At 40.9% G+C, this 22,580-nt stretch overlaps 1 protein-coding gene across 1 annotated transcript in view; it reads left to right on the top strand.

The window, feature by feature from the left end:
- si (sucrase-isomaltase (alpha-glucosidase)) overlaps positions 1-22,580 on the top strand; it is a 309,027-nt gene that overhangs the window by 167,982 nt on the left and 118,465 nt on the right. The window contains exons 20-25 of the mRNA XM_034168783.1: positions 3,894-3,982; positions 10,792-10,841; positions 11,412-11,585; positions 13,530-13,667; positions 21,440-21,640; positions 21,770-21,924. Coding sequence (XP_034024674.1) covers positions 3,894-3,982; positions 10,792-10,841; positions 11,412-11,585; positions 13,530-13,667; positions 21,440-21,640; positions 21,770-21,924 — 807 coding nt within the window. The remainder of the gene's footprint in view (positions 1-3,893; positions 3,983-10,791; positions 10,842-11,411; positions 11,586-13,529; positions 13,668-21,439; positions 21,641-21,769; positions 21,925-22,580) is intronic.

Below are 22,580 nucleotides of genomic sequence, written 5' to 3'. Positions count from 1 at the left end.
AGAAAAAATTACTCATAACCATCCCAAAGATGTATCGTTATCTTTGGCTGCTTTCAGTGATGCCGGTATTTGGTTAGACTCTTTCTCTCAGATTGTTCTGTCTGAGTTATTTTCATTAGTTACTTCATCCAAACCATCAACATGTCTATTAGACCCCATTCCTACCAGGCTGCTCAAGGAAGCCCTACCATTATTTAATGCTTCGATCTTAAATATGATCAATCTATCTTTATTAGTTGGCTATGTACCACAGGCTTTTAAGGTGGCAGTAATTAAACCATTACTTAAAAAGCCATCACTTGACCCAGCTATCTTATCTAATTATAGGCCAATCTCCAACCTTCCTTTTCTCTCAAAAATTCTTGAAAGGGTAGTTGTAAAACAGCTAACTGATCATCTGCAGAGGAATGGTCTATTTGAAGAGTTTCAGTCAGGTTTTAGAATTCATCATAGTACAGAAACAGCATTAGTGAAGGTTACAAATGATCTTCTTATGGCCTCAGACAGTGGACTCATCTCTGTGCTTGTTCTGTTAGACCTCAGTGCTGCTTTTGATACTGTTGACCATAAAATTTTATTACAGAGATTAGAGCATGCCATAGGTATTAAAGGCACTGCGCTGCGGTGGTTTGAATCATATTTATCTAATAGATTACAATTTGTTCATGTAAATGGGGAATCTTCTTCACAGACTAAGGTTAATTATGGAGTTCCACAAGGTTCTGTGCTAGGACCAATTTTATTCACTTTATACATGCTTCCCTTAGGCAGTATTATTAGACAGCATTGCTTAAATTTTCATTGTTACGCAGATGATACCCAGCTTTATCTATCCATGAAGCCAGAGGACACACACCAATTAGCTAAACTGCAGGATTGTCTTACAGACATAAAGACATGGATGACCTCTAATTTCCTGCTTTTAAACTCAGATAAAACTGAAGTTATTGTACTTGGCCCCACAAATCTTAGAAACATGGTGTCTAACCAGATCCTTACTCTGGATGGCATTACCCTGACCTCTAGTAATACTGTGAGAAATCTTGGAGTCATTTTTGATCAGGATAAGTCATTCAAAGCGCATATTAAACAAATATGTAGGACTGCTTTTTTGCATTTACGCAATATCTCTAAAATTAGAAAGGTCTTGTCTCAGAGTGATGCTGAAAAACTAATTCATGCATTTATTTCCTCTAGGCTGGACTATTGTAATTCATTATTATCAGGTTGTCCTAAAAGTTCCCTGAAAAGCCTTCAGTTAATTCAAAATGCTGCAGCTAGAGTACTAACGGGGACTAGAAGGAAAGAGCATATCTCACCCATATTGGCCTCTCTTCATTGGCTTCCTGTTAATTCTAGAATAGAATTTAAAATTCTTCTTCTTACTTATAAGGTTTTGAATAATCAGGTCCCATCTTATCTTAGGGACCTCATAGTACCATATCACCCCAATAGAGCGCTTCGCTCTCAGACTGCAGGCTTACTTGTAGTTCCTAGGGTTAGTAAGAGTAGAATGGGAGGCAGAGCCTTCAGCTTTCAGGCTCTTCTCCTGTGGAACCAGCTCCCAATTCGGATCAGGGAGACAGACACCCTCTCTACTTTTAAGATTAGGCTTAAAACTTTCCTTTTTGCTAAAGCTTATAGTTAGGGCTGGATCAGGTGACCCTGAACCATCCCTTAGTTATGCTGCTATAGACTTAGACTGCTGGGGGGTTCCCATGATGCACTGAGTGTTTCTTTCTCTTTTTGCTCTGTATGCACCACTCTGCATTTAATCATTAGTGATTGATCTCTGCTCCCCTCCACAGCATGTCTTTTTCCTGGTTCTCTCACTCAGCCCCAACCAGTCCCAGCAGAAGACTGCCCCTCCCTGAGCCTGGTTCTGCTGGAGGTTTCTTCCTGTTAAAAGGGAGTTTTTCCTTCCCACTGTCGCCAAGTGCTTGCTCACAGGGGGGTCGTTTTGACCGTTGGGGTTTTTACGTAATTATTGTATGGCCTTGCCTTACAATATAAAGCGCCTTGGGGCAACTGTTTGTTGTGATTTGGCGCTATATAAATAAAAATTGATTGATTGATTGATTGATTGGCACAAACAGTGATGGTCCTGATGTTCGTGACATCATCAATGCACTTTGAGATGTAAGCAGTGACCGTCTCTGTATACTTCTTGAGGTCTATAGCGTTATTGTGGGTGGCAGCCTGCTTTAACATATTCCATTCTGTGGTGGAAATGCAGTCTTGAAGTGCCTCTAATGACCCTTCCGGCCACACATGTACCTGTTTCCTAGCTGTTTTGGTGGCTTTAACCAGTGGCCTGTATGCTGGCATTAGCATAACAGTGATGTGGTCAGAGGCACCTAGGGGGTGATGAAGGCTGTGTCAAAAGTGTAATTTCCCCATGTAGGAAAGTTGATGTTTGTAGAATTTGGGAAGCACAGTTTTTGGGTCTGCTTGGTTGGAGTCGCCCTCCAAGATGAGAAAAGCATCTGGGTGGGCTGTCGGCTGCTCTCTGATGTGGTGGTACAGTTTATTCAGTGCCTTACTTCTGCTGTTGTTAATGGAGCTGGGTGGGATATAGACAGCAACAGTAAACAGACTGGACTGCACTTGATAAATTATAAACTCAACCAGTGATAAGCAATATTTGCAGACCACAACAGCATCATGGCACCAAGTATCATTGATGTAAACACAGAGACCTCCAACGGGGTTTTACCTCCCTCCCTGAGAGCTCTGTCTGCTCTGTAGCAGTTGAGCTGAATGGCACAGTCTGGGATACCGTTGTTGAGCCATGTTTCCACAAACACAAAAACACAACACTATCTCACAGTCCTCTAAGACGATCAGAGTAAACATATGTAGTCCATCTTGATGTCCAATGAGCATATGTTGGCCAGTACAATGATGGTGATAGCCAGCTTGTGTGGATTAGGCACTAGCCTCGTCTTGATGCCTCTGTGCTTACCCCCTTCTACTTCCTTTCATGCCTCTTGTGGTGCCTCCACTATGGGCGAAATGCAGGATTGGGGTCAGTGTTGATGTAGGTTTCCGGAGCAGGCCGCAGTCCCGTAACCATGCGATGTATGAAGAGTCCGTAAATGTGGTTCTGTCAATGTTGAGCAGGAACTCACGGCTGTATGTGCCCCTTTGGACAGGTAGACGTGACGAGGATGAACAAAAACAATGTTGTCAACAGGACACAAAACAAGAAAACACTTTTTGTCAGGACACAGAGGAGCCGCTGCATGTGTCCACACCGCCATCTCACTACTGAAGACTTACTTGATCATTGTGTAGTATCTGAAAGTAAAGGCAATGTGATTGTATGGCTCTACCACTCCATCCAGTTAACGTTTTATCACATACAATTCCTTCATTACCATAAAAGTGTTCACCATATTTAGAGGGTGGCAGACATGTGCTTGTGTTTTGGATTCCAATAGCAATACGCCTGGGTGAGTGAAACCAAAGTCTTTGGCCGCTTGCCTTACGAGGAAGCAATGAAGCTCACTTGACTCCACACGGTCCATACCAGAGGTCTCAAACTAATTCAAGAAAGGGCCGAGAGGGTATAGGTTTTCTTTGCAACCACCCATTCCACCAGCTGATTTCAATGATTAAAATCACTTTCAGCAGATGGGATGAATTAATCAGTGAGATCACCTGGTGGAGTGGGTGGTTGCAAAGAAAACCTACACCCTTTCAGCCCTTTCTTGAATCAGTTTGAGACCTCTGGTCAATACAGTAATTAGACAGATGCACTTAGACACATTTTGTCTTGTATTTTATTCCCTGGGTACAGCTTGTTAATACAAATGAAGTATGAACCTGTTTAGTTAATTGTTATTACTTGGAAATGGTGTTTGTATGTTTGTTTATGTGTATTTCTGTAGTCGGCGTAACCCTATGGGTTTGATTGTCGCTCTTGATGACAACAACCAGGCAGCAGGGGAGCTATTTTGGGATGACGGAGATTCTCGAGGTAAAGTTATTTTTGCATGGGTAAGCAGGTGTTGCATTGGAATTTTTGGTGACAAAAAACTGATATCTTATCAGGGCCAGAACACAAGTGTAATGTATGATGAAGGTCGCATTGTAGAGTATAGGGAGAAATTGGAAACTTTTTAAACGTGTCAAAAATTTGTGATGTCGGGACACATCACAATCGAAAAAACGTGAAAGACCAGATGTAATTTGGACAAAGGATAATATGCCTTTTACTTTAATTCGATAGATCGCCTTGTCTTTTATGTCATGAGTGCATTTTGAAAAGCAATCATTTATGCTTGAATTTGTATATTGGCCGTTAATTTACTTTAATATCAGTTCACAATTATTGGCTAAAATTAAAATACAATGCACATTTATTTATTTATTTATTTATTGTTTTGGCACAAGGTGTGATGGATTTCATTGACTAGAGCAGGCAGTGATCATGCCCAGTGACAGGGACATACCATTCTTTGGAGCTTCCTGATTCATCTCTGAAACAGAAATCCAATTAAATCATTAACTCTAAAGCCCCCATCACACATAGCAAGAATGTGTAGGAACCAGGCCAAAATGGGAAATATTGTCATAATTGGATGCAGTCGGGAAGGAAAGAGGCGCGGTCAGCAGTGTCAGAAATCAGCCAGACTACCTCATTCACACCTGCATGATTGTATCCAAAGCACATGTAGACAACAGTGAGATGACACAGACTGTGGTCACATGGCTATAAAAGGCGCTGAAGACTGCGCAATGTCCAAACATCTGGATGGCAAACACGGGACCAGATGGGAGGGAGCACTGTGTTGTTCCCTTTGCACAGTTCCTGCCGGTACTGGACAAGCCACTGTCCATACGTTGGTTGTACCAGAGTACAACCAACATATGGACCGGACTCACGGCATATGTATCCAAGCTGGCATGGTGTGGTCACTCACTCAGTCATGCAATCACATCTGCACTTGTCCTCTCCTTCACAGCACTACTGACCTCATGTGCGTGTGTGTGAGCATGTTCGTAGAGCAGGTGCTGGACTGATGGATGTCATGATGGCTGCGTGCGTGTGTGTGTGTGTGTGTGTGTATGTGTTTATAACAGCTGAATGAGCAGTGAGAAGCTATGCATGCGTGTGGCACACACATGCACAATTACAGGCTAAAATTGTTAGGTACTGGCCAGTAGTGTCCAGTAGGTAATTGTAGCTACTGGACACTTCTCGCAGTGGGCCAAACCATCCCATGCACACAGGATCTGTCAGATGCAGCCTTTCCAGGGAACATTAATATCTTTGTTTGGGCTTTGGCTCACTTCAGCAGCACAGAGCAACTCTGAACATCGCAATGGTTAGATTATCACATGGGATTTATTTTTGCTGCGGTAATTCCAGCACACAGCAGCCGGGTGAGAGGATGTGGTCCCGGATCCATGCCCACACTGTGCTGTGAATATCAGCTTATATGTTTAGTTTAAAAGTAATGCACTAATTTTTAAGGTTTTAATGTTTACAGACAAACATGCTGAAATGCATAATGGGAAAATTAGTTTCCTGTCATCAGTGGTTGGTCAGTATAACACACAAGTTACTGTAATGTGTGTCTTGGTTTTTGCAAATAAATTTGTATTTGTAAATATGTCATTTTTTTCATTTGTAAAATAGGCAATTTGAAAACTGAAAATTCTGTTTAAGTGATTTAGCACTTTTAGCGAATGTGTTGAAATTGCTATTGCTAGTTTTCCCATAATGCATTTTGGCATGTGTGTCTAACGCTAAAACCTTCAAAATTAGTGCATTACTTTAAAACAAAAACATATAGCTGATATTTTCACTTTGTAAAATGACAGAGGTGATGTTATTTTCAATAACTTGTCCAGGATTAGTTTGTTTAACATTTTAACCATGTCAAAACTGTCTTGCTGTGCATGACTCCTGTGATACACCTGCAAGGTGTGAAAATAATTTTTTTTTTCTTCGTTTCTTTCTTTTTTCCTTTTCTATCCTTTTTTCCTTTCTCTTCTCTCTGGTCACTAGGTCTCTTTTGTTGAGAGAAGGTTGATCTGAGGCAGACGTGCCTGCTATTGTACTGGAACCAGTAGTGGACACAGATAACCAAAAAATTAACTTTGATAACATAATCTGTTAACTGAAGTTATCATCAATAAAGATAAAACAATAAACCACCCATAAATGTATCAGAAGTTACAGATAAATTCTAATATTACCTCTGACACATCTACAACTAGTAGTAGAACAAATTTAATAGCTTATAATAATATTAAAAACAACCACAGACCTCCACAATGAGACCACACTTTTCTTTCAACATTCTGCCCCTGCTAGAAGCGCTCCCAGCACAGAGACACTCCGAGAGCAGCCGTAAAGCCAACTCTCTATCAATTACAACACTCCGGTCAGGCGCAGGTCTTGAAAAATAAAGTCATGCTGACTTATGGTTTTGATTATAAATAACATTAATACCAATAGAATAACTCCATTAATGTCAACTATGTCATTTGTACAAAGTTAAAATATAACATATATCTTTTAATGTTGAATAATGCAGTTGTCTATGACAGCAGCGTTTATGCTGCTGGACGCATGTTGCGTATGTTGTCGTTCTGAAGAATATCGTAATGTCGTTCGTGCGCTGCGTTATAATGCACATACACACGAATGCTACGATAAGACACTTTTATATCTCACAACGGAGAAAATCATGATAAAGTGTAAGCACGTTAATTTGTATGTTCATAAATCTTTGGATAATATCAATCCCTGCTGTTGGATTTCAAGGTCTGTAATGTGTGTGTATTTTGTAAACAAACGGAGCCCTGAACACACTCATCTAATAAGCTTTAAGACAGAAAATGAAAAGTTTCATCAATGGGAATAAGTTGGAAAATATATACACACACATGTATAGGTGTAACACATAACCTGACGTCCTAATAGACTGATATTATTTGTCAAGGAAATTTCTAAAGGAAATAATGCTGGATGCAAAAAATGGGAGAATTTGAAAAAGAAATAAGGTTGTAATTCCATTAAAAAAGTGAAACTTGTATAATGTACACATCTATTGCACACAAAAAAAGCCATTTGCAAAGCCAAAAAGTTGATTTGACAATCATCTGACATAACCGGGGTCAAAATAAATAAAACACTGCTATCTACTGGTTCCCACACGCTTAGTGAACACTACTGACCAGTAGATGGCAGCAGAGGCCTTGAAAACAAAATTCCAGATACAGTAATCCCTGTCTGCTACATTTACAATGCGTGGAATTTAACAAACGCAAATAAAACCAGCATCTATAAACGCAGAGAATATATTCAAGAGAGTTTTAGGCACTAGAGTTTAATGCTGTTGTCCGTGGAGCTTGAACAGAGTGTCTGAAATGCATTTGTCCTGTCGTGATGTACTGAGATTACATCATCCTACCCAAAATGCATTGCAGGTCACAGGATGTGCTCAGAAAACCTTAAAAATTAGCACATTACTTTAAAACTAAAACATATATCTGATATTTTCACTTAATAAAACTTCAGACATGACAGTAATTTTAAATAACTTGTCCAAAATTTGTTTGGTTAAATTTCAACCATAAGTTAAAAATGTATGCCTCTGGATGACTTAGGTGATATCGCCAGCCTGTTGGTATGGTGCTAATGGAAATGTTTTTGTTTTTTGTTTTTTTCTTCCTTCTCCTCTTTTGGGGCTGTTTCTTCTTTGTCTGCAGAGGATTGAGATGCTTTTTATACAAGTGGCTCTCTTCTGTTTGCAAAGGTTACAGCTGTGCATCTGTTATAAAACTTTTAACAGGTGAGTGCTAAACTAATTTTAAAAATGCTTGTTGCTGTTCAGCTTTGTTTATCGGTTTAAAAGTTATTGGACAAAGATTAATCGGAAGATAATTGGTCTCATAATGGTTTTTAAAGTTATCTAAAAAGATAATCCGATAAAGAAAACATTATCTTCGATAATTATCTGTTATCGGATTATCGGAAGTGTGCCCACCACTGACTGAAACCAATACTAAAAGTTATTGGTTTAGCTTTTAGCTGTAACTTCTGCTAATTTTTTTTTTAGGAGTTTTTCAGTTTAGCTTTATAAAAGTAAATTTTTCAGTTCGTGGATTAACCGCTATCAAAGCTAGCTTTTTGGATAGCTGTGCCCACTACTGGATGTGGGTCCCATCTCGATGGCGCCAAGAGTGTTTTGAACATGTGCAACACATTTGGGGCAGCTGAGTGAATGGGAGAAAATATGTAGACTGCTCACAGACTGCCATCCGTTGGTCTTCAGACCGCACCTCAGTACTTCCCAATTGCAGCTGGATGTGTGATTCTGACACCATTTGGCCTCAATCGGCGTATGTGTGATGGAGGTATTAGGAGTATTTGTGTGCATGTGACTCTGTCTTAAGGACACAAGCACTTGTGTCATGGGTCGAGTCAGCATTCAGTTGTAGTCAGCACTAACTGGTTATCATTAGTATCCAAAAGTATTTTAACAGGTACGAGGTCTATTAGATAAGAAACCGACACTTTTATTTTTTTTTTAACTATATGGATTTGAATGACGTGCGATTACACCAATCATGGTTGAACCCTCGTGCGCATGCGTGAGTTTTTTCACGCGTGTCGGTGACATCATTTCCCTGTGGGCAGGCCTTGAGTGAGATGTGGTTCAGCCCTCTTGGCTGAATTCCTTTGTTTCACATGCTGCTCGAGACGGCGCGCGTTGCTTTATCAAAATTTTTTCTGGACCTGTGAGGAATATCCGAGTGGACACTATTCGAGACGTTTAGCTGGTTTTCGGTGAAAAGTTTAATGGCTGATGAGAGATTATGGGGTGTTTCTGTCGCTGTAAGGACTTCCCATGGAGCGGGACATCGCGCAGCGCTTCCAGGCGCCTTCATCAGCCTGTTTCGACCTGAAAACATCCTAATTTAAAGCTTAATTCACCCAGGACGTCGTGAGAGAACAGAGAAGATTCAGAAGAGGCCGGCATGAGGACTTTATGTGGACATTCCACTGTTTAAGGACATTTTTAATAAAAGACGTGCGCGCAAATTCGAGAACCATCCAAGCTGTCTACAGTAAGGATGGGACTCTTTTTGACCTCAGCTGAGGATGTAATCCGATACTGGAAGGAACACTTTGAGGAACTCCTGCATCAGACTGGAGCGTCCTCTATAGTAGGGGCAGAGCTGGAAGCTGATGTGGGATTATCATCAGTTTCCCTGGAAAGAAGTCACTGAGGCAGTCAAACAACTACACAGTGGCAAAGCCCCTGGGGTTGATGAGATCCATCTAGAAATGCTCAAGACTCTGGCTGTGGAGGGACTGTCATGGATGAGACATTGTTTCAACATTGCATTGAGGTCTAGACAGTGCCTAAGGAGTGGTAAACTGGGGAGGTGGTCCACATATTTAAAAAAGGGGACTAGAGAGTGTGTGCCAGTTACAGGGGCATCACACTACTCAGCCTTCCTGGTAAAGTCTACTCCAGGGTGCTGGAAAGGAGGATTCGACCAATAGTTGAACCTCTAATTGAAGAGGAACAATGTGGGTTTCATCCTGGTCATGGAGCAACCGACCAGCACTTCACTCTCACAAGGATCCTGAAGAGAGGCCTGAGCATATGTCCATCCAGTCTACATGTGTTTTGTGGACTTGGAGAAGGCGGTACCCTGGGAGATACTGTGGGAGGTGCTACAGGAGTATGGAGTGAGGGGGGTCCCTTCTCAGGGCCATTCATATCTCTGTACGCACAAAGTGAGAGCTGTGTTCAGGTGCTAGGCAGTAAGTTGGACTCGTTTGTGGTGGGGGCTGGCCTCTGCCAGGGCTGCACCTTGTCACCAATCCTGTTTGTTATATTCATAGACAAGATATCAAGGTGTAGTTGGGGGGAGGAGGGTTTTCAGTTTGGTGGGCTCACGGTCTCATCACTGCTTTTTGCAGATGATATGGTCCTGTTGGATTCATCGGGCTGTGACCTCCAACACTCACTGGATTGGTTCACAGCTGATTGTGAAGGAGCTGGGATGAGGATCAGCACCTCTAAATCTGAGGCCATGGTTCTCAGCGGGAATCCGATGGATTGCCTGCTCCGGGTAGTGATTGCGGTCTTGCCCCAAGTAAAGGAGTTCATGAGTGAGGGGACAATGTAGCGTGAGATTGGCTGGAGAATTGGCACAGCAGGGGTGGTGTTGCTTTTGCTCTACTGCATTGTTGTGAAAAGGGAGCCGAGTCAGAAGGCGAAGCTCTCAGTCTACTGGTCAATCTTCGTTCCTACTCTCACCTATGGTCATGAGGGTTGGGTCATGACCGTAAGATCACATAATAAGATCACGGGTACAAGTGGCCTTCCTTAGGAGAGTGGTGAGAAGCTTGGTCATCCGTGAGGTTCGTGTTGAAAGGAGCCAACTGAGGTGGTTCCAGGCACGTCCATCTGGGAGGAAATTCCAGGGAAGACCTAGGAGTAGGTGGAGAGATTATATGTCCACACTGGCCTGGGAATGCCTTGGGATGCCCCAGAGAGAGATGGTCAATGTGGTCTCGGAAAGGGAAGTCTGAGGTCCCCTGCTGGAGCTGTTGCCCCTGCAACCCAATCCTGGATAAGCAGTTGAAGATGAGTGATGAGTGAGTGAGTGAGTGTTTGAAATTTTTCTCTCCATGTTGCCTCCTTTGGAAATATTGTACATCATATAACATATGTTAAATGTGCTTTTTCTTTTTTCATTGTTTTGACTGAAAGAAAGAAAGATTAACTTTTGTTTTCCTCCATCTTTTCACAGATACTGTTGAAACTAGCAACTATATCCACTACAAATTTACTGTGGCTAGTGTAAGCTTCCACTACACTTCTGCACTATCTTTCAAACACAGCCAACATATTCCATTTGATCTAACCTAAGTTCAAGGTCAAATCTCTGGGGAACTGTGGAGAAGTACACTATGCACAATCCATATCCTGTTGAAGTTTTGTTTGATTAAGTATTTTATATTCCTGCTTCACACAGCCCTGAGGGTTGCCTTATATGTTTATTGCATGCTGGCTGTTTTCTTTTTTCCTATAGGCTTGTGAGAGTTGTTAAGAACAGCTGTGTGATGGACATGGTGTGTCGGCCATTTCAAAAACCAGCCAGCTTTAGTCAGCATGCATGAACAGTTAAACAAATATTGGAGTAGACTGTTAAATGATCTGCAGCTGCTTTTTGCTGTTAATTTATGTATCTTTTTGTGTTTCTTTATTTGATATTGACTATAACCAACCCCCCCCCCCCCCCCCCCCAAAAAAAAAAGATGTTTCAGAATCAGACATTGATGTTCTGTATATTACCTTATTTTAATATTAACAATCTTTGTTTCTGTACCTGGATTCAAAATTAATAATACGGAGTGCTCTCTATTGCAGGGAAGCCTGAAAATGCAAGTGATCAACGCTGGCTACAAAGACCCAAATAACCTGATGTTTGAGAATATTACTATTCTTGGGATGCTAGGTGCTATCAGTAATGTCACTGTGACGGACAAAAATGATACCGTCACAATATCACCTGACAAGATTCAGTATGATCCAAATAAGAAGGTACAATACACACTCATTCACATCCTCACATACAAAGGCCCTGATTGGCTTCTCAATTCCAAAAATAAGGATATCAGGCTGATTAAACACAATAACAGTCTAAAGTTGTGTTATGTCGTGTTATGGCACCATACACAATTATACACCAAGTCATTGACAATATCAAACAACACTGAATGCAGCCCCATGATGCAGGAGCATCTGGGCATGCTCACAACAGTCGTATTTGCATTCTATGCACTACCTATACTCTATACTTTTTCCACAAAGCTAAAATGTACGTTAACATCTGAAAACTGTCTCCTGCTGAAGAGTGCTGCATGCTTTTCACAGGATTACGGATGTACATGAGTGGGTGCACCACCCTGCACAGACATTCCCTAACAGCTTGTCCAGTCATTTTCACCACACTGCAAAGAAATAACCGACCACTCACTTCACAAATCACACAAGCTGCATTGTATTTTAACTTTAGTTTAGATTGAAGCTTGCCATTAAAATAAATGAGCTGCCAAATCACATTCAATCAGACATTGATTTCAAGAAACACCATCAACGTAACAAAGCTATATGTAATAATCGCAGAGCCATCTTTACAAATAAAATGTATGTTGTGTGTGGCCCAATATCGGTCCAGTATGAGACAAATGGTCTATTCATCTTATGCCCTAACCTCTATGGTGCTTTGGTCAGAATGAAGAACAGAAGCTCTGCACCTTGAAAAAGAGCCTCCATCTGTCTCACAGACTTGTGCTAATCGCCTCCACTCTTCCACATACAGCTATTGGACAGCACTGTACACACCTGCTGCCATCTTCGGTTAATGGCATCACTCTGCTCCAAAACAGAAAACAATCTGCATCACATTTCAGCCTTTAATTATCTTGAATTAAATGTGTCAAGAAACTCTTGCTGTGCTGATATAAAACTTTTGCAGGGTAGATGGTTTCTCCTGTGGCTATGCATCCAGAAGCTTATGCCATTTATTTTAAATAATCAACAAAAGAAACCATTAGTGAGCATTCAAGGTCATCCTCTAAGTGTAAGAAATGATAGCAATTTACATTAGGAAGAGATGTACAAGTTTTGCATGTGAGACAAAGAGAAAGAGTTGAAGCAAGAGAAATTCTTCAGTAAATTCCCTGAGATATGAGCAAGAGATGAGATAACGTATCAAGAGATTCTGTTAATCCTGCAGAGATTTTTTTTTGTACATTTTGTGCATTTTTGCATGCACTTGCTCATGGGAGTGTAATGGCAGCATGCTCAGGTCAAAGTCTCTTGTTTCACACACACAACCATGCATTTATCATTGACTCACAGCGATAATGATTTCCTGGGGGTGAAGGGTAAATGTGCTGTTAAACCTAAACAGTGGCTTGCCGTGTGCATCAGTCTTTAGAGTCCCAGTCTTGCTGGGCCTTAAATGTTGCTTCCAGCTGACAGACAACATCTGTTTATATACAGTTAAATTGAACTGTGCTGGATGAATACACGAAGTACACTTACACTGTGTTGTACTGCTTTAGTGTGTCATGTCCCGTCATTTATCCCCCTTTAAACATTCTTTCTTCTTACGTTCTCGTTGATGTATTTTGCATAATGTAAGCAATGGCATATGTCAAAATGAGTTATGCAAGAAAACAGACAAACATCTGGGCATTTAGGAGGTGACTTTACTGACTCCAGTGAAAGGGACTCCCCAGGATTTGTTGTGAGAATGACTCATAACTCTCAACAGAGGCACTTAAAACAGTGAGAGAACAGCTGTGTCTTAATTGGTGGCACACACACCATCAAGCACACATTCTGTCTCAAGGAACAATGTTCATGCTTACTTGCAAAAGGAGAATGTTCTTACCAAGGCAACTTGGGATAAATGTTCCTTCAGTGGCATTGTTGAATTTAATTGTCACAGTGTTTGCTTTGTGGACACACATGCAGGTTATTTTCCTGCGCGGCCTGTCCCTGATGCTGGGGGAGACCTACACAGTACAGTGGAACTTGCACTGGCGCTTTGACTGCCATCCAGAAGAGAATGCAGATGAGGCCAAATGCAAGGCCAGAGGTTGCATCTGGGAGGTGAGGAGTAACAAAATTGACTGTAATATGCATATATATAGCAGTAGCTACTGATCTTTAAAAAAAAAAAAAACTTCCAATTCACTGGTTGCACAAACCATTCACAGGGTTAGCTACAGGCTCTGCATAGAAAACATGAGTACTTTTAGTCAACCAAGCTTGCAAAATGTTCAGAGGTTGTATAGTAGTGTTCAGAATAATAGTAGTGCTATGTGACTAAAAAGATTAATCCAGGTTTTGAGTATATTTCTTATTGTTACATGGGAAACAAGGTACCAGTAGATTCAGTAGATTCTCACAAATCCAACAAGACCAAGCATTCATGATATGCACACTCTTAAGGCTATGAAATTGGCCTATTAGTAAAAAAAAAAAAGTAGAAAAGCGGGTGTTCACAATAATAGTAGTGTGGCATTCAGTCAGTGAGTTCGTCAATTTTGTGGAACAAACAGGTGTGAATCAGGTGTCCCCTATTTAAGGATGAAGCCAGCACCTGTTGAACATGCTTTTCTCTTTGAAAGCCTGAGGAAAATGGGACGTTCAAGACATTGTTCAGAAGAACAGCGTAGTTTGATTAAAAAGTTGATTGGAGAGGGGAAAACTTATACGCAGGTGCAAAAAATTATAGGCTGTTCAGACAGTTTGTGAGACGACACCCAAACTCTACATTCAAGCCACATTTCACAGTGAAGACAGTGAAGCATTGTGATGCAAGCATCTTGATATGGGCATGTTTCTCCTACTATGGTGCTGGGCCTATAGATCGCATATCAGGTATCATGGATCAGTTTGGATATGTTATAATACTTGAAGAGGTCATGTTGCCTTATGCTGAAGAGGACATGCCCTTGAAATAGGTGTTTCAACAAGACAATGACCCCAAGCACACTAGTAAACAAGCAAAATCTTGGTTCCAAACCAACAAAATTAATGCCTCGCAGATGTGAAGAAATCATGAAAAACTGTGGTTATACAGCTAAATAGTAGTTTAGTGATTCACAGGATTGCTAAAAAAGCAGTTTGAACATAATAGTTTTGAGTTTGAATAGAGCGCTTCGCTCTCAGACTGCAGGCTTACTTGTAGTTCCTAGGGTTTGTAAGAGTAGAATGGGAGGCAGAGCCTTCAGCTTTCAGGCTCCTCTCCTGTGGAACCAGCTCCCAATTCAGATCAGGGAGACAGACACCCTCTCTACTTTTAAGATTAGGCTTAAAACTTTCCTTTTTGCTAAAGCTTATAGTTAGGGCTGGATCAGGTGACCCTGAACCATCCCTTAGTTATGCTGCTATAGACGTAGACTGCTGGGGGGTTCCCATGATGCATTGTTTCTTTCTCTTTTTGCTCTGTATGCACCACTCTGCATTTAATCATTAGTGATCGATCTCTGCTCCCCTCCACAGCATGTCTTTTTCCTGGTTCTCTCCCTCAGCCCCAACCAGTCCCAGCAGAAGACTGCCCCTCCCTGAGCCTGGTTCTGCTGGAGGTTTCTTCCTGTTAAAAGGGAGTTTTTCCTTCCCACTGTAGCCAAGTGCTTGCTCACAGGGGGTCGTTTTGACCGTTGGGGTTTTACATAATTATTGTATGGCCTTGCCTTACAATATAAAGCACCTTGGGGCAACTGTTTGTTGTGATTTGGCGCTATATAAAAAAAATTGATTGATTGATTGATTGATTTGTAGCGTCAACAGCAGATGCTATTATTGTGAACACCCCCTTTTCTACTTTTTTTTACTAATAGCCCAGTTTCAAAGCCTTAAGAGTGTGCATATCATGAATGCTTGGTTTTGTTGGATTTGTGAGAATCTACTGAATCTACTGGTACCTTGTGTCCCATGTAACAATAAGAAATATACTCAAAACCTGGATTAATCTTTTTAGTCACATACCACTACTATTATTCTGAACACTACTGTATGAGGGGTTTGAAGTCTTTACAGAATGTTGTGATCATATTTTTTCCTCCCGCCTTCATCAAAGCGTAACAATTATGCATTAGTTTCACTTACTTTGGCATTCCCTGGATGTTACCATTACTTTACATGGAGGCACGCTGATAATGTCATTATATTCCCACTACTTTGTCTTTTGATGCCCTAGTACAGTTTGGCTGTACCCTATTCAGGAGCAGCACCAGGCACACCCACAGCAGACCTCCTGCTCCAGAATTTGTTTTCTTATTAAAATGTGGATTTATTATTATTATTATTATTATTATTATTATTGTTGTTGTTGTTATTGTTGTTTTCTTCAATTTAAGCAGTTGCAACATAGAGTACAAAATGCAGTGTATTAGGTGAAACAACTTTAAATATAATCTTTTTTCAGGCTTCTTTCAGGGTGTTGACCATAGATGGACAGCTGCTGGTTCAAAATCATGTTATTGTTCCTGTGCTGCTCTGGACTGTGTTGTAGTTCTATAGATGTAAGACTTAAACTATTAACTCTGGACTTGATATTTTTGAAGAAAAAAAAAAAGTTAATTTTCCACCATCATTAATTAATTGTGCATAGCTATTAGTTATTTATGTGTGAACTGTTAATACTTGAATGGTGTGCAGCCATTAATTAATTAATTTTAGAAAATGGCCAAGAGTTATTAGGGTGCAGTTACACATTTTCAGTGTGTAATGCATAGCAACAACTTGTGTAGTGAAGGGTTACTAATGCCTCTACTGGTGGTTGGCTCTCACTGCGGTATTGTATCACTTCCTGTTCCGGAGCACAGCGGTGTTTTGCTGTATCTGTTAGCTGTTTAATCTGCGCAGTTAGATTGATCTAGTTAACTAGATAACGATTTGTTTCACAGTGTAATCTTCACGTGCCTTAACTAAAGCACTCCCTCTGCTGAATCACCTCTAAATTATTTACACATTATTCACTTTGTGTGTTTTTAGGAATCCGCTAGCTTAGCGCAGCTACTAGCTCTTAGCCGGTTTAGCATGGCGGCTTCTCCTGTCTCTCCCGCACGTTTCTGCTCTGGGTGTGAAATGTTTAGTTATTCCTCTGCCTCCTTTAGCAGTAACTTCTAATAAGTGTAGCTTATTTGTAGCTTTGGAGGCCAGGCTGGGCGAATTGGAGACTCGGCTCCGCACCTTGGAAAATCCTACAGCTAGCCAGGCCCCTGTAGTTGGTGTGGACCAAGGTAGCTTAGCCGCTGTTAGTTCCCCTCTGGCAGATCCCAAGCAGCCGGGAAAGCAGGACGGCTGGGTGACTGTGAGGAGGAAGCGTAGTCCTAAATAGAAGCACCGTGTACACCACCAACCCGTTCACATCTCTAACTGTTTTTCCCCACTTGGCGACACACCCGCTGAGGAACAAACTATGGTTATTGGCGACTCTGTTTTGAGAAATGTGAAGTTAGCGACACCAGCAACCATAGTCAGTTGTCTTCCGGGGGCCAGAGCAGCCGACATCGACGGAAATTTGAAACTGCTGGTTAAGGCTAAGCGTAAATCTGGTAAGATTGTAATTCACGTCAGCAGTAATGACACCCGGTTACGCCAATCGGAGGTCACTAAAATTAACACTGAATGGGTGTGTAACTTTGCAAAAACAATGTCGGACTCTGTAGTTTTCTCTGGGCCCCTCCCCAATCAGACCGGGAGTGACATGTTTAGCCGTATGTTCTCCCTGAATTGCTGGCTGTCTGAGTGGTGTCCAAAAAATGAGGTGGGCTTCATAGATAATTGGCAAAGCTTCTGGGGAAAACCTGGTCTTGTTAGGAGAGACGGCATCCATCCCACTTTGGATGGAGCAGCTCTCATTTCTAGAAATCTGGCCAATTTTCTTAAATCCTCCAAACCGTGACTATCCAGGGTTGGGACCAGGAAGCAGAGTTGTAGTCTTACACACCTCTCTGCAGCTTCTCTCCCCCTGCGATCCCCTCATTACCCCATCCCCGTAGAGACGGTGCCTGCTCCCAGACCACCAATAACCAGCAAAAATCTATTTAAGCATTAAAATTCAAAAAGAAAAAATAATATAGCACCTTCAACTGCACCACAGACTAAAACAGTTAAATGTGGTCTATTAAACATTAGGTCTCTCTCTTCTAAGTCCCTGTTAGTAAATGATATAATAATTGATCAACATATTGATTTATTCTGCCTTACAGAAACCTGGTTACAGCAGGATGAATATGTTAGTTTAAATGAGTCAACACCCCCGAGTCACACTAACTGCCAGAATGCTCGTAGCACGGGCCGAGGCGTAGGATTAGCAGCAATCTTCCACTCCAGCTTATTAATTAATCAAAAACCCAGACAGAGCTTTAATTCATTTGAAAGCTTGACTCTTAGTTTTGTCCATCCAAATTGGAAGTCCCAAAAACCAGTTTTATTTGTTGTTATCTATCGTCCACCTGGTCGTTACTGTGAGTTTCTCTGTGAATTTTTGGACCCTTTGTCTAACTTAGTGCTTAGCTCAGATAAGATAATTATAGTGGGCGATTTTAACATCCACACAGATGCTGAGAATGACAGCCTCAACACTGCATTTAATCTATTGTTAGACTCAATTGGCTTTGCTCAAAATGTAAATGAGTCCACCCACCACTTTAATCATACCTTAGATCTTGTTCTGACTTGTGGTATGGAAATTGAAGACTTAACAGTATTCCCTGAAAACCCCCTTCTGTCTGATCATTTCTTAATAACATTTTCATTTACTCTGATGGACTACCCAGCAGTGGGGAATAAGTTTCATTACAGTAGAAGTCTTTCAGAAAGTGCTGTAACTAGGTTTAAGGATATGATTCCTTCTTTATGTTCTCCAATGCCATATACCAACACATGGCAGAGTAGCTACCTAAACTCTGTGAGTGAGATAGATTATCTCGTCAGTAGTTTTATATCCTCATTGAGGACAACTTTGGATGCTATATCTCCTCTGAAAAAGAGAGCCTTAAATCAGAAGTGCCTGACTCTGTGGTATAACTCACAAACTCGCAGCTTAAAGCAGATAACCCGTAAGTTGGAGAGGAAATGGCGTCTCACTAATTTAGAAGATCTTCACTTAGCCTGGAAAAAGAGTCTGTTGCTCTATAAAAAAAAGCCCTCCATAAAGCTAGGACATACTACTCATCACTAATTGAAGAAAATAAGAACAACCCCAGGTTTCTTTTCAGCACTGTAGCCAGGCTGACAAAGAGTCAGAGCTTTATTGAACCGAGTATTCCTTTAACTTTAACTAGTAATGATTTCATGACTTTCTTTGCTAATAAAATTTTAACTATTAGAGAAAAAATTACTCATAACCATCCCAAAGACATATCGTTCTCTTTGGCTGCTTTCAGTGATGGCGGTATTTGGTTAGACTCTTTCTCTCTGATTGTTCTGTCTGAGTTATTTTCATTAGTTACTTCCTCCAAACCATCAACATGTCTATTAGACCCCATTCCTACCAGGCTGCTCAAGGAAGCCCTACCATTAATTAATGCTTCGATCTTAAATATGATCAATCTGTCTTTATTAGTTGGCTATGTACCACAGGCTTTTAAGGTGGCAGTAATTAAACCATTACTTAAAAAGCCATCACTTGACCCAGCTATCTTAGCTAATTGTAGGCCAATCTCCAACCTTCCTTTTCTCTCAAAAATTCTTGAAAGGGTAGTTGTAAAACAGCTAACTGATCATCTGCCGAGGAATGGTCTATTTGAAGAGTTTCAGTCAGGGTTTAGAATTCATCATAGTACAGAAACAGCATTAGTGAAGGTTACAAATGATCTTCTTATGGCCTCAGACAGTGGACTCATCTCTGTGCTTGTTCTGTTAGACCTCAGTGCTGCTTTTGATGCTGTTGACCATAAAATTTTTTTACAGAGATTAGAGCATGCCATAGGTATTAAAGGCACTGCGCTGCGGTTGTTTGAATCATATTTATCTAATAGATTACAATTTGTTCATGTAAATGGGGAAACTTCTTCACAGGCTAAAGGTTAATTATGGAGTTCCACAAGGTTCTGTGCTAGGACCAATTTTATTCACTTTATACATGCTTCCCTTACGCAGTATTATTAGACAGCATTGCTTAAATTTTCATTGTTACGCAGATGATACTCAGCTTTATCTATCCATGAAGCCAGAGGACACACACCAATTAGCTAAACTGCAGGATTGTCTTACAGACATAAAGACATGGATGACCTCTAATTTCCTGCTTTTAAACTCAGATAAAACTGAAGTTATTGTACTTGGCCCCACAAATCTTAGAAACATGGTGTCTAACCAGATCCTTGCTCTGGATGGCATTACCCTGACCTCTAGTAATACTGTGAGAAATCTTGGAGTCATTTTTGATTAGGATATGTCATTCAGTGCGCATATTAAACAAATATGTAGGACTGCTTTTTTGCATTTGCGCAATATCTCTAATATTAGAAAGGTCTTGTCTCAGAGTGATGCTGAAAAACTAATTCATGCATTTATTTCCTCTAGGCTGGACTATTGTAATTCATTATTATCAGGTTGTCCTAAAAGTTCCCTGAAAAGCCTTCAGTTAATTCAAAATGCTGCAGCTAGAGTACTAACGGGGACTAGAAGGAGAGAGCATATCTCACCCATATTGGCCTCTCTTCATTGGCTTCCTGTTAATTCTAGAATAGAATTTAAAATACTTCTTCTTACTTATAAGGTTTTGAATAATCAGGTCCCATCTTATCTTAGGGACCTCATAGTACCATATCACCCCAATAGAGCGTTTCGCTCTCAGAGTGCAGGCTTACTTGTAGTTTCTAGGGTTTGTAAGAGTAGAATGGGAGGCAGAGCCTTCAGCTTTCAGGCTCCTATCCTCTGGAACCAGCTCCCAATTCGGATCAGGGAGACAGACACCCTCTCTACTTTTAAGATTAGGCTTAAAACTTTCCTTTTTGCTAAAGCTTATAGTTAGGGCTGGATCAGGTGACCCTGAACCATCCCTTAGTTATGCTGCTATAGACTTAGACTGCTGGGGGGTTCCCATGATGCACTGAATGTTTATTTCTCTTTTTGCTCTGTATGCACCACTCTGCATTTAATCATTAGTGATTGATCTCTGCTCTCTTCCACAGCATGTCTTTTTCCTGGTTCTCTCCCTCAGCCCCAACCAGTCCCAGCAGAAGACTGCCCCTCCCTGAGCCTGGTTCTGCTGGAGGTTTCTTCCTGTTAAAAGGGAGTTTTTCCTTCCCACTGTCGCCAAGTGCTTGCTCACAGGGGGTCGTTTTGACCGTTGGGGTTTTTCCGTAATTATTGTATGGCTTTGCCTTACAATATAAAGCGCCTTGGGGCAACTGTTTGTTGTGATTTGGCGCTATATAAATAAAATTGATTTGATTTGATTTGATTTAATGCATGGCCAAAAGTGCATGTCCTCACGTTGTTAATGTATGGCAAGGAGTTACTAATGTGTGGCCATAAGTAGTTAAAGCATCGTTACAAGTTACCAAATCTGTGGCAAGGAATTATTAACATGTGGTAATAAATTATTAAAGCATGCTCACAAGTTCCTAAATGCATGACAAGGAATTTTGAATCTGTTGCCATAAGTTATTAATGCACGGCTGCAAGTTATTAATGTGTGGCCAAGAGATATTTAAAGTATGGCCATAGTATCGTTTTTACTTTTTTCTTTCTTTTCTTTTTTAATTGTAAATGTCACCTAATGAGGTCCATGAAGTGTGCTGAGGATTTGTCTGATTTGCATTTTTTGAATTCCACAATTTAAAAAATATATATATATATTTGTGAAGCTTGCAGCTTTAAATTTCTTATATATTTTCCCTTCCTCTTTAAAAATTCAGCCAAGTGCAAGTGGTCCTTGGTGCATCTACCCAGAGGACTATGGATACGCTGTGACATCAGTCGAGGAAACCAGCTCAGGCATAACACTTGATATCACTCGAAACAAAAAGTACAAGAGTAGCGGTCGACCAAAATCAACAGATATTGACACACTCCGTGTTGAAGTCCGTTATCACAGCAGTAACATGCTTCAGTTTAAGGTACGTGTTTGTTCATTCATAGCATGGTGCTTCTGTTACAGCATCTCTGCCATGACTTCACTTACTTTTTTGTTCTTCCCACTGCCTCTGCCCTGTGTTTCTATGAACAACCTGCTGCTTCTTGTCCAGATCTGGGACCCGAAAACAAAGCGTTATGAAGTTCCAGTCCCGCTGTCACTCCCTTCTGCTCCTGAAACAGATGAGAACAAGAGACTTTATAAGGTTTCCATCAGAAAGAATCTGTTTGGCATCCAAGTCATTAGAAAAAGTACAGGAACCACAATGTGAGTATTCCAGCAGAGAGAGGCTGCTGCTCTAAGATGTAAATGTTTCATGGATGAAACTGTCTGAAGCTATGGATTCAGTAATTGTTGAATCAAGATTGTCTCTGCACCTTCATTACTAATGAGGAATATATTTAAACATTGCAGTAATTTTTCCCCACATCTTTCACACTCCCTTATACTGCTATACTATAGGGCAGGGGTAGGCAACCTGTTCCAGAAAGAGCCATGAGGGTGCAGGTTTTCTTTGCAGCCACTGACTCCACCAGGTGATTTCACTGATTAACTGATTCCATCTGCTCAAAGTGATATTAATCAGTAAAATCACCTGGTGGAGTCAGTGGCTGCAAAGAAAACCTGCACCCTCATGGCTCTTTCTGGAACAGGTTGCCTACCCCTGCTATAGGGAGACTCACCAGGAGCTCTATGTGGATCCCCATTTTAGCAAACACTAAAGTGAGACACATGATTACACCACTGATCTGTATATAATACTGGATAGCTCAACAAGTGCCAGCAAAGCAAAGCGACCACCTGAATGGTGTTTTCTATTTATCTTAAACCAAGTGCACGCCACTTTATTCTTTGTGATTTTGTTAAAAAAAAAATGCCTTCATGTGCAGCTATAAACTGAACAAATCGCCAATTCAAAGGTT

The sequence above is a fragment of the Thalassophryne amazonica genome, chromosome 4 (assembly GCF_902500255.1).
Source record: "Thalassophryne amazonica chromosome 4, fThaAma1.1, whole genome shotgun sequence".
In the NCBI taxonomy this organism is placed as follows: Eukaryota; Metazoa; Chordata; class Actinopteri; order Batrachoidiformes; family Batrachoididae; genus Thalassophryne; species Thalassophryne amazonica.
This window is presented reverse-complemented; position numbering and strand designations above follow the sequence as displayed.